Source organism: Echeneis naucrates, chromosome 23 (assembly GCF_900963305.1).
Source record: "Echeneis naucrates chromosome 23, fEcheNa1.1, whole genome shotgun sequence".
Classification (NCBI taxonomy): domain Eukaryota; kingdom Metazoa; phylum Chordata; class Actinopteri; order Carangiformes; family Echeneidae; genus Echeneis; species Echeneis naucrates.
This window is the reverse complement of record NC_042533.1, coordinates 10,548,614-10,562,191: the sequence shown is the minus strand read 5'-3', so window position 1 is coordinate 10,562,191 and position 13,578 is coordinate 10,548,614. Positions and strand designations below refer to the sequence as shown.

Below are 13,578 nucleotides of genomic sequence, written 5' to 3'. Positions count from 1 at the left end.
TTCTTCTGACTGCAAGTGTGCATGTGAACTGGTATTTGTATGTCTGTATGGGCAAGTGTTTGCCTCTGTTATTACCAGCCTACTGGGAAGGAATCGCCCACATCATGGCACTGATGAGTCACACTCTGGAGCCCCAAAATAGACCAAGCTCACTCTTATCCCTGCTGGGACACACACTCACAAATACACATAACACATGAACACTTTTCATCCCCCAAAGAGCGCCATTGCATTCATTGTCAAAGAGTTGCCACTTCATGGTGGAAATCTCATCTTCCTTATGTAAGACCCTTCTTAGGTCCTTACTGGCACACTGGAACTGGAGCTGACACATACTGCAGTGATGTTTGTCTCTCCAGTGTCCAGGATCAGCCACAGTCACATGCGTCCAGACCTGACCTTGAATACCTATCCGTCAAAAAGAGGCCAGATCATGCCCTTGGGCTGCAGAAACCATGACCGAATGATACTTAATGACAAAGTAGCTCACTATATCCATACTAAATAACCAGAATGCCATCACGCACATGGTGCACAGCCATTGCAACTGCATACACCCTCAATGGATTTTCCTGCTACATCAGTTGGCTTCCTCACTGCATGATTAAATGCATTAAATGCTGACTGGTAACATGATATACTGTATGTAAAGAAAAAACAAGCAATACAGCAATATAATCAAGCTCAGTGTTACAAAATAGTTGAAAATAGTAGAAGTAGAACAGGCAGTTCAGATAATGTCATGTCTGTCAAGTTGAGTACAACCCCATAATCAGCTTTATCTGCCATCACCAGAGTGTTTCTCATTATCTCTGCAAGCTTGTTTTATAGTTCTTCCACCTCAATTAATCTTAATGATTTGACAGCATAGATTAAAATCTAATGAACAATGCCTAACACTTTACCCTTTTTATTTTATGAATTGCCTTAACTATTTTTAAAAGATCTGTCACCACCATTACTGTCAGACATTTCACAAAACACACATTTAAAAAACACTGGAATGATCTCTTACTGCTCATTAAAACCTGTTTACTTAAAATTTGGAGGATTATTGGACATTACACTGAAAATGCCACCAGCACTATGCAGGACGACAACCATCTGCCAGACTTGCAGAAGGTCTCCAGGGATATTGGTGTTAATGAGAACAAGGCCATGAAATGACTCCTTGTGTACTTCACCTCCTACTGTCAGACATACCCTGAAACCCATGAGTTGTAAGCTGAAAAAGCACAATTATATTTTACAATACAGAACAAAAAATGGGAACATCTTTTAACAATAAAAGACATTGCTATATCAGTTCTATATCAGTTCTGTACTGAGGAATATAGACATGTCCATTAGTGACATGTCTATGGATATGTTTTTCTAGAGGCTGAATACAGTGCAAGGAGGTCTCAAACAAACAGAAAAAATAAGAGAGCTGGGAAACAATAGAAGAGCTGCTTCTAAGGGGGATGAAGCATAAACAGGCTTGACTTTGAGTGACTGAAGAGTCTAACAGCTGTGAATTACATTTATGTATTACGAGTAATTGTAAGTAACATTGTGTTTTGTCTCCTCTGTGAAAGGTGATTGATTAGTTTGTGTTGAGTTGTGTATTCTCACTTAGTTGCAATTTAGATTCATATTGCTCTGTCAGAAAATGCTATACAGACAGAAAAGTATTCTTATGTCAACTGGACCTGAAGAAAAAAAATCCATTCAATGAAAGAGAAAAGACTGTGGCTTACATTGACCAGGGAGAGGTTGAATACAATAATTAATCGGCTGATAATCGTCCAGAGTGACGTCAGGGCTTGACCCGCTTTTGATGACCTGAAGGCTCAGACTATGAGCTGATGACTGCATTGAAACACAAAGGTGTGTCTACATAATGTAGTAACCCATTACTAATTTAGAGAAAACAATGGAGGCATTATCCAAACCAAAGAGCCTTATTGATGATTGCCTGTAATGCAGCAAATATTCTTTCCGGTCTTCTGTCCATTCCTTTCTTCTTATGCACATTTCCCTGGTATTTCTCTCTTCTACCTCATTTGCTTTTATCCTTCTGTCTCCTTTTCATAACCTGAATCAAAACTTTTTCTTTTTTGTGCACTTCCAGAAGAGGCTGTTTGAAGTGCTTCCTCTTTCACAGACTCTCTCGCCATCTCCATCCCTGTCTGCCCACCGGGCTGTCATGTCGGCTTTGGTTCTTTCCCAGTGTACATTTTTTCAGGTCACTGTCAGTATTGCTCTCTCTCTCGCTCTCTCCCTTCCTCTTTTACTCCTTTGCTCTTTCGTGGGTTCTCACTTTTGCAGACCGCTCATAAGCTGGAGACACTGCAGTGTATTTGTGCAGACAGACACATACTGGTTCGCTGCTGCTGCTGCAGCATGTGTGTGTATGTGTATATTAGTCTCTTAAAGGACCCTCCCTGTAGTCAGGCTGCAAGGCTCAACCTGCATTTCTCATCATCTTGTGAGCACAGCCGTCTCTCCTCTTGCACTCTCCTTTTTCTGCCATCATCCACTCACCCTTAAATCTTCACACACTCTACCTTATTCCTTTCCTCTCTTAGAGATATCATCACTCAATAACTTCCATTGGCTCAGTCCACCTAGACTCGTTCTGTGTTGCTAGGTATGTGTGTGCTAAGACTAAGACCTTAGTCAGAAGAGTGAGTCATCAGTGCTGCTGTAGTCAGAAGAGGGGGAATTTCCTCTTTTTTTTATTGCCCTGCTATCTCAGTCCTGCTGGATTTGAATCGTGAGAGGAAACATTACTGTGAGTCATGGCCTGATGCTTGTGGGGTATTCCTGTCTGTGCTTGAGTATGTATTTTGTTGATTTTTGTTGTCAAGAATTTGTAATTCCAAAGTATTTCTCTCTTCTGTTTTCTCTTTTTTGTGTGTGTGTGTGTGTGTGTGTGTGTGTTTTTTTTGTTTGTGTGGACCTATGCATGGACACTCATGTGCTCTATATATGCATGCATGTGGATAGGCAGGTTCAGGGTCTCCCCCCATGGCTGCAGCCATCCAGGAGTTCCAGAGGTCAGAGTCAGACCGGCTCAATGAAGTCAAAGGTCACCTGGAAATTGCCTTATTGGAGAAACACTTCCTACGTGAGTATAAACTTACACACAAACATGGTGCCAGACCTGGAGCGCTGAGTTTTTACATCTTTCTCGTTACACATCACATGTGTATAACTGATGCCAATGTTATTTTAACTAGGCCTACAAGTTCAGAGCTGGGATTTGCCTGAAGCCCATTGGTACTTCTTATTCCTTTTAGTAAGATCCTTAGCCTTTGTTGTTGATTGTGGTCAAAGTTGCAACTTACCATTGTGATTTCACAGTCTGCCTCTAATTCCAGTCAGTGACTTTCATCTTTACCTAGAATACCCCTTGTTACTCCCCAGAAGGTATAACTTGTGTTGTTGAGATGCTGTCTCCTGGTTTGGTGCATTGTACTTGGGTGCTGTGTGCAACTTGTTTATGAAATTGTGTGTTCTCACTGAAACCACAGAAATATTGAAATACTTAATTGCTAAAATAATACTCACTTGTATCAGTATGCAGTACTTGCTTCCAGTGCGTCATTCTATTCAGTGTGACATAAAGATGGTAGTGAGATAGCAACTGTTTTGATAACTACATGTTAGCAACCCTGAAGTGAAGTAAACGCAAGCAGCTACTTAGCTTGTGCTTATCAATTCATAGTGAGGTGTTGGATTCATGAAGCAGCTGCACCTCCTGAATTACCTCACAAAGCCATAGTAAATGAATGTATTTGTATACTGCACATTCGGATCACCGAGGTTATACAGGTAAGCTGATAGCAACATATTGATATAAATCATATCTCTAGGCATGTCCAGTATTTTATTTGTTTAATTTTACAACAACTTTAAGTAGTTGTCCTGCTGTTTGTTAGTGTTAGCCATAAATGTAGTTTGAGAGAATAATTGTAAGGAATTGGTTTGATAATATTTAGTATTTTTCTTTCACCAAATCTCCTGAAAACTGAGAGTACAGTATACTGAGCCATTGTGTACCTGTGCCATGGGACAACAATCTGTGAATACCTAACGTACAAGCTTGCACTGTCCAGCTAGTCTAATTTGTGGTTAGAAACATTTCAATGTTTCCCTTAATAACTTAGAAAAGCTTGAAAATAGGCAGTGTTTTGCAGCTTTGCTTCATCTGTTTAGTGTTTGACATAGCCATTGGGTCTACTGGAAGAAGCCCAACCGATGGACTGTCAAAAAATCCATATTGTTTTTAAATGGCCCTGTCTGTCTCTTCACTGGCCACTGTGTGCATCAGTGCAATGAGAGCGTGCCCCTGCATCAACCCCTGTGGTAGATGTTACATGACCAGGGTGTTGTAGTTTTGCTATTATTGTCACAGCCCTAGTCACCACTGACAAAAGTGGTATTACTGTACCACTGATGAAAGATAGAAGAAGGCCAGGCTATGATGGATTATCTGTATACATGTGGAAATTACTGTGGAGTGAGGCAGTGACAGGGAAAAATTAAAGGAAGCTGTGGTTCACAAACTCGGCTCCTGTATTTCCAGGCATGTCTAACCTATTAGCTGGTGAGTGGTACTGCTTGTCCAGTGCCATAGCAGCACGTTGACAGGCCCGTGGTGTGTCATAGACTGTGAAGCCCCTCCCTTTTCTTTCAATCATGCATGTCTGTTAGGGAAAGAGTGAGAGACAGGGAGGGAGAGTGTGTGAAAGGGAATACCTCAGGCTATGTCCTCTCTTGTAATGCCTGAGCTAGAAGCGCTGAATTCATTGTCACATTGTCAAGAAGCTAGCAAGATGAAACCTTCTTTCCTTTCTGTTTGTCCTTTCCTTGTGTCCTCCTTTCTTTTTTGCTTTTAAAGAAAATTTATTTCGCGCTCTTTGCCTTTTTCTCTCCATCCTGCTGGCCTGCTCTTTCAGAATCTGGCTTTCCCTCCCATTTATTTCTGGACCATTCCCTGTTCTCTTTTTGCTCATTTATCCTCCTCTCCTCTTGTCCTCATGCTTTTGATTACCTTTTCTCTTTATACTCTGTCAGAATCACCAGTAACATGTGTTTACACACAAAGCAGGTAAACGGTTTCATGAGCTGAAAGAAGTCACAACAGAAATGTAATCTTAGATTTATCTAGGGTGGCAGTTTGGCATTTGGCAAGGAGATGATGCATATCACCCTCTGTTGTTGATTGGGAAAGTGCAGCAGTACCTCCAGGCAGTGGTGTTTTCTTTTCTTTTTTTTTTCCCTCCTCTTCTTTTTCTCTGACATTATTTCTGTGGCCTTGTACATTTTATTCCCTCTGATTTCCTGTAGTCGCCTACTGCCTCACTTTGACCAGCTCATTCTCTGGTTACCCATTTCTCTCTTCACCCTCAGTCTCCTCTCCTTTCTCTGGCTTGCACAGTTGTACCTTCAAGAACACTGAAGCATGGCAGTCCATTAGCACCTAATGGATTCCTGAGCTCTCTGCCTTGCACTTGTGTATTTGGTTTCTATTATTTCCTTTTATACTCAACTCCATTTTCCTTGGTTTTATGTTGTGATCGTGCAAGAAACCCATGGGCCGCTGAATGTCTGACTCCTCATACAGTATAGCCTGTTATAGAAAGAACTACATAAGTGTTCTTTCATTATGTTCTCAGCTCTGTACTGAGAACAGATGAACACAGTCTTAAACGCTTACATACAGTTTTTCGTTTGTTAAGCTAATGAGATTAATTTGGTGAAACAATAGATTCCTTGTTGAATTATGTTATGAGTTTATGGGTTGTGTAATGGCTTTTCTGGGAATATAGGAAAACAACATACCATACTGAGGAAAATATGGTATGGAAAGACACTCAGTGAAGGCAATTTAACAAGTGTGAATTAAACATTGTAATCCTTACATAGTATTTTACATGTTGTGGTTATTTTTTTCTTCGTTGACAGTCACTAAGAAATTGTCCTCTCCGTTACTATATATTCTTCACCTGATTAAATACATGTCTCCAAAGATGACATTGCTAACAGGTTCATTTTCCTGTTACACTGCTGAAGACATCACAGTCTGCAATAATCAGCTTCCACTCTCTACAGCAAAAGTTTCCTAAGGTGTGTTTCCGTTTTTTGATGCTCCTGGTTTCTTTCTGTCTATGCCTCCATTCTTTGACTTGCCTCTTCCATTTGATTTAGTTTCTCACCTGTCATCTGTGCTCCATCCTGGGTAAATGTGGTCAACCATCAAAGTGAAATGATTGATCCACACTGCAATCTGCCAGTGCAATTGTGTTTTGGGAGTTCCTTTGAAGACAGTAGATGTCTGTGAAAGTGAGCTTACACCTGTAAACAAACAGTTTTAATTTTTTGAGGATCAATAGGCAGAATGATGTTAGTGAAGTTTTCTTGGATGTAGATTTCTACCTTTGAGTGTATTAGACATTCAGTCAGCGACTTTGTGTTAACTTTCTATCGCAAAAAAAGAAGTTTAAACTACAGCAGAAGGGCAGGTAGTGTATTTGTTTGCAGTGCAGCTAAACAGATTTGCATTGTTTTAATGAAGAAGTCAATCGATAAATCTCCTTTTCCCATTAGCATTTGCATTAGCAACCACCTTCTGATTTAATGTTGCATGTGGCAGGATTAGTTTTCCACAACACAGCAGGGTTCAGCAAAGGTGCTTACACTAAAATCCATCCTCCGAACAGTTCAACACTCTTAAACAATCAAAACTCAGCCGTTGAACAGTTATTATGGAGCAGTGGTAATTGGAAGTGTCCTCTCTGTATTATCTTAGTACAGCTAAGTACGCAAGTGAGTCAGCAGTTAAATGTGCTGGATTTTTGAATTTTGGACCTAAATAAACACCATTTTATTTAAAGTATTACTAGCTACTTTTTTTTTACTCATGAACTTCCAAAGGGGTAGGACAATCAATCATCCTTCAAAACCCATGTTGATGTTTTTAAGGGTGCATCAGCATTTAACCAAGGAGATGAATTAGGCCTCTTAGATTTCTTGCCTACACTCAGTTCAAACTCAGTTCAAACTGAGTGTAGGCGTATTCTCTGACGTCTTTCTCCCTGCTATTTAAGATAAAGCTGGGGCCCACGCTGCTAAAACAGACACATCACTTAAGGATATTGTCTACTGCCTTTGCGGGAGGTACGAGTTTCCATTCCAGATGCGGGGGGGGTATGTGTGTTTACAGCTCTTCACATCTCTCCTCTTGGTTTTTTTTTTTTTTTTTTTTTTTTTTTTTTTGGTGATTAACCTCCGCTTTTCTAAGGGCATTTAATTGATTAATTTGTAACCATGTTTCCAGATGTGAGATTGAATTTGAAACACAAAGATAATGTGTTGTAATGTTCCCAGATGCCTTAGTCATTCTCTTTCTCTCATCTGTTCCCTTTGTCGTCTTCACCTTAAGTGGCACACACAACAGACATTTATTTATTTATTTTTTTTCCCCAAGTGGTCATTATGAATGAATAATGTTTTTACTTCATTCTAATTGACCAAATGAAGTGCAGTGCTGTGACAGTTCACTCAAATCATAGAAACACACATCTTCATTCCACTGATAACTGTACTTTTGGATGAACTCAACAGTTTTGTGTCTTTTCAATAGATGGGGTTGTATATGAAGGACAAACTTAGACTTAAAAAAGAAAAAGACTTACTGAGATGTGTTCCACGTTCTCTGGTTTTAGCCGTATTACTGCAGGTGCTATATGTGTGTGATTTACCATTATTAAGTAAGGTGAAATATATGCTGATATTGCCAGGTTCTCATTAAAAATGTAAAATAGAAATATTTGCAGACATTTAGCCTGGTGCCAGAGCCAAATGCCAGTGTTGGAGGCAGTTATGGCTGCTATTTTTATAATGGCCTTGTTTGTGGTTACATCTCACTTCTGGTTGACCAATATGAATATATACATTTGTGACAAATTCAAAATTCCAGGCTTTCAGTAACCATCCCTACAGTATATGCAGACCAACTCCTGGTTGGAGATTTATAGCCGCAGCCACAAAAGACACATAATAGAGATGTAAATTATGCAAGGAAGACCTGCACTGTACTGCACTTCGTGTGTCTGCGTTGAAAGTGACCACAATGGGAATATATGAATGTGTTTTTGAGTGTGTTTCTGTGGCACTGTTGGTCTCCACATACTGCACAGAAGTTCTTTGGCAATGCAGTTTCATTGACTGATAGCCCTGTGACAGCTGTATTATTGTTTTAGTTAAGGGCATAAAAGCTGGAAGATCATATCAACAAGGTTCTGTTGAAGTTGAACTGAACTAACCCTCCTACTGGTGATAATAGTTATCATTTATTTATCCCCTTGATTCCCTATCCATTATCTTACCCTCTTTCACCCCTAAAAATCATATTTTTGATTATTTTAACAGATATTGCAAATGCCATATTGATTTCAGTGGGAATGTTAATTTCTGCATTTCATTGAGGTGTATACTAAACAAGCGTGTTGATCTACATCCCTTGCATCTGGAGAGTCTCTAGGCTGGAGCGTCATTTTAGTATATTTAATTAATTAAAAATTACAACTCCTTCATTTCCAACATTGCATTCATATTTATGAATTCAATTGCGACTTTTCTGATTCTCTGTTCAGTAAAATTTTTGCTTTTTAGTCCTAGTGTCCTCTTCTTGGTTTTTAATATTGGCTACTGGTTATATAATAGTTTTGCACAGGAAGCTTGGAGACAGATATTGTAGGGCTAAAAAAACATATGTAGCCATGGCATCAACAAGCCAAAGAGATAGAGGTAATTCTAAGAATAGATGCACTTGGGGCATGTTGGTTCTACTGATACTAGTTCTATGATGTGTGGGAGTGAAAGAGGCTATCCTGTTTGAGGTCATGTAGTGAAGGTCAGTGCAGGGGGAACGGCTTTGTGCTCTGTAGTGACAGACTGATCAATACAGTGTTCTAGCAGCTGTCCTACTTCATACTGTGTGTGTGTGTGTGTGTGTGTGTGTGTGTGTGTGTGCGCGTGCGCGTGCGCGTGCGTGTGCGTGCGTGCGTGCGTGCCACATAAAATCTACAACCAAGCAATCATGGTGCTGCAGGAGCACAACGCTAATGGATTCAGAGATGAACTGCAATAGGTCTGTAATGCAACATGTTCTCACCAAAACATCTGCGGCTCTATAAAACCCACTGGCAAGCTGGAACCACTGGAAAGCACTCTGCGTGTCCCAAGCACACATTAACATCTCATTACCCACTAACATTTAAAAACATATGGATAATAAGAACCCGGGTGCACTTATCTAACCACAATTGCCCATGCTCTCAGGTTATGTTGCCTGGTGTGGGATGACTTTGGGTTTCATTTGGGTTTAATTTTCTCTGACCTCTGTGCTGCCTTGCTTCTGGTTTCAAGACACTGCAATTGGCAGCACATAGTAATCCACTGATAGAGCTGAGTAAAATGATATGTATTTCTCTTTCTTCATATTAATCTTAGCAACTAGCCAATAGCAAATAGCAAATAGCCATGGCGATTGCCAATGTGTCCCATTTAGAGCAAGTAGCAGATTTTGTTAGAAACCAAAATCTGACATGTACTCATATTTTAGTAGTTTTCATAGTTGCGCAGTCTTGGAAATAATTTAAGATAAAACAACCTTGTCTGTATTTGTTTTACTTATTGGAATGCATAAGGTCTTAACTATGTGCTGGAATATTGGGATGATGGCTTTCTTTCTCTCATTTTCTGGGATGTTATAGACATGAAAGACAATGAAAAACAGGATTGATGGAATTGACAGGTCTCCTTTTGTGTCTCCAAGCAATTGACTGTTCTGTGGGACACTGCCTTATTACTGCCTATTCTACTCCTAAATAGATGGCTATAGTGCATGGCACCTGAACTAAAAAAAAAAATCTACTTCAGAAGTGAAATAGAATGAGTCCTGTCAGTTCAATTGAGACGGTTAATGTCACTGGACATTTGAGCCTATAATGCCTTGTGAGCTCAGAAAATGTTTCTGACCAAATCTCATTCATTCATACACTAATTCTGAAAGCATTTACAATACATAATGTTTTATGAACCTCCTGTTAGATATGGTTTATTGTCTGGACTGCCATTGATGTAATCCACAGTTGTCAAGTCAAATCAAATCAGATTTCTTATACAGTGCCAAATCATAACAAAGTTACATCAAGGAACTTTACATATGGAACAAGTCTAGACCAAACTCTTAATCAAATTATTTAAAGACCCAAACAGAATTGTTTACTAAATTAATATGGAATAATGGAATGAAGAAAAGAAAAATTATGTTTGGAACTGTAGTTCACATGACATCTATATTAGGAAAGCTACCTTATTTCATTCAACTTTCTCACAAATTATAGTTACAAACTTACAGTTTACCTTTGTGGCACTGTCATGAGTTCAAATTGAGTAGGCTGGTAGCTGTAGCAGAGCATGTGAGAATGAAACAGGTGGCCATGTAGTTAAAGGGACTATGTTCTCAGCCAAAGATCACAGGCACAGTGTTGTTTTCTGTGTGTTCTGTAAAGATATTGGGTCAATGTATGTAAATATCACTAGATAAAAACATTACAGTCCCACAAATCAGTTGTTTGTCTTTCTTACAGTTTTTTCTGGAACCACTTAGTTCCCAGTACTTGGCTGCAGAACCTTTGACCAGATCACTGTGATTATAATAAAATCTATGATTTGATTACTGCTCACCAAACAAGCAGATGCTATCCTCCCTGTTGACACAACATTGGATTACAAAACTTGTTTGTCTAGGTTATTTATTGCATGCTTATTTCATTTTGCCTTCTAAATATGTGAGTTTGCATGGCAGACAAAGCACAGCAGAGAGAGAGGCCAGACACACTGCTCCTCTGCTAACCCTCTGCTCTGTATAATATGAACAAAAGGTCAGTAAAGACACAAGCCACAAAATGTGTTGTTTTGACATGGCAGGGAGGCTCTGAAGTTTGAGATTGAGTCATGAAGTCAACATTATGTTGTAGAGGGAGGGGGGAAAGTTAAGCAAGTTAGGGAAATCTAGGTCACCCAGAGATATCAGGGCCAGAGTGGAAGGAGGGCACTGAGGGAAAAGGAATTTTAAAAGGACACAAGATAAAAAGTCAAATTACAGGATTTACTTTGTTCACAGTCTAACCTATGATTGAATCATTGCAAAATGCAATATTAGAGAGAAATACATTGAAAAAGTGAGCAGTATGTTTGTTCAAACGTGATTTGCTGTTGTTGTAAATATGCCACAGGTTTCACTTCAATGGCAAAGCTGAAACTGAACATGCACAGTGTCTCATGACTGAAAATAATACTGTGTAGAATAGGCACCGGATAAAGTATTTGTTTTTATTGCCAATCACTCCAGTTGTCAGTGCTAAGTTTATCTTGTTTCCTATAACTATTTTCCCTCACTTTGTTCTTGGTGAGTGTCTTGAATGGCTTCCTTCTGTTCAAGTCAACTGGTGTTGTCGCAAACAGTGTGGTGAATGGGGAACAATGTGAGGCCGATGTGAAGCAGCTGATTCTCCCCCTCTTTCTCCCTCTCTCTGTCTCTCCCTCGCTCTGAACCCCCTCTACGCCCCCACCTTCCTTTAATAAAAGGAGCCATTGTCCCTGGCCTGGATTGAAAAACTCAGTAACTTTCCTTTGAGGTATTCAAAACATTGCCTGCTTAGATGAAAAGCGATTTGCTTTGCTTGCGTATGTACACTACTCATTACTCACACACACTAACACTGATTCACACAAATATGAGCATGCATAATGCAGAACACAACAAACATCACACGTGCACAATCAGTCATATAAACCTGTACTGAAACATGAACATTGGTAATGTGGGTCGCTGACAGCTCCAGTGTGCACAGAAATCTCAGATTCCAGGCTCTCTTAGTCTGCTGGCCAGCTAGCAAAGCCCCACCTCTCTCTAACACCACTGCCCTCCTTCTCTTTCTATCCAGTGCCTATCCCAATCACACAAGGTCCGGCTACTGACCATCTCTCGTTGATTGGAGGCCTATCAAAATTCTGTCTTGCTTTGTTGGTGAGCGATTAGCCTGTTTTTGGCTCTACATGGGACATGTCAACATGGAGCATACAACTAATCTTTGATGGTCTTTGAGAATTTTTGTGGTCATTACAAGCTGGACCCGGAGAACCTGCAGCCGTGGCTCATTTCCAAGAAAGAACCAAGGCAGCCACTCTGCCGTCCCGTTCCTGTGCAAGCATCCCAGGGACGGGTCGACTGCAGAGACGGATGGGTTCATGTAGGATGGAGGACTCTACCTTTGACAGCTTTGAGCTGCTTTACAGTGGGGCGTTCGATAAGATTAAGAGCCATAAAAGTAACCTTAACTTCAGTAAGTTTCCCCAGTTTCATCATCAAAAATGTACTGTAAGCTTGTCCATTGATTGAGATAGCGAAAGTCTTAAGCCTCTTTCATTAGAGCCTTGTTTGGAAACCATACTGCACTGCTTTAAACTGATATCATCAGTCACAGCAGGTACAAACCCAGCCTTTTTTCAGATTTGTACATTTTTGCGAAATATACTTATTTACTATTATCGTCATGGTATTGGTTTTAAAAATAATTATTCAATGCAACAGATTGAGTAGAAAACAAAGTTGACTACACCATGGGTCCACATAATAACAAGTAAGAAGCCAGATTTTAAGATTCAACAACTGCAACACCGGGCATAAGATGAAACACAGTTGCAGCAGTTGGTTTGACAGGAAGACACAGGAAGCGCTATGCTACAAATAACAACGATAACAATGGTATAGTTGTTATCTGGCAAAAGTTCTTGCAGTGTGCAATTAAAAATCCAAGACAAAATTCATTGCATGAATAGAAGCCTTATGAAAACTGGCAGCATATTGTTTGGTTGGATGAAACAAAAAAAACTAATTTTGACCAGATGGGGTCAAACATGTTTGCCATGCACCTGGCCAGAACCACCATGGTGTAAATAAAAAAAAAATTGTAGAATCGAGCGCAGTGCATTTATTTCCCATGAACTTGACCTCAGCTCACAGCAGTGTTAGGATTATATCGAAAAATTCACCCTTTAGAAAATTTGTTGGATAATGTTTAAATACCGTTGTTGGTCCATTTTTGGTTTCTTATACTAATTTTCAGCCTTAACCAATCTAAACAAGTTCATTCTTATCCCAGCCTTGCCCCATCATAATAACACAAGTCTTCAATATAACTAGTAATTTCTGTTGCCTAAAGAACTTTATTAGCATTTCATAGCATTTAATGACAATCTTGTCAAATATCAGCTCTTTAGGGTTTTTTTTTTTTTTTTTTAAGAGATTAGAGTTTCATGGAAAGCCTGGGTGGGAGGGAAGGTCTGTGCTATTAAAAGTGACATCTCCTGGCATGGCATTTAGCTAATCCCCTTGCCTGTGTTACAGATAAATGGTCTAGTTACTACCCTTCATTACGGCCAAAAAGACCTTGTGATATGGTAACCCAGGATGAAGATTTATATATAGAAGACTGCAATCCAATTTTAGAAGCAGAA

General features: G+C 39.7%; 1 protein-coding gene across 3 annotated transcripts in view; it reads left to right on the top strand.

Moving 5' to 3' along the window:
• The window catches only part of gramd4a (GRAM domain containing 4a), a 35,360-nt gene that overhangs the window by 9,194 nt on the left and 12,588 nt on the right, over positions 1–13,578 (top strand). For all 3 annotated transcript variants that reach the window (XM_029495185.1, XM_029495184.1, XM_029495186.1), the window contains exon 3: positions 2,992–3,112. In XM_029495185.1, the coding sequence (XP_029351045.1) occupies positions 2,992–3,112 (121 nt within the window). The remainder of the gene's footprint in view (positions 1–2,991; positions 3,113–13,578) is intronic.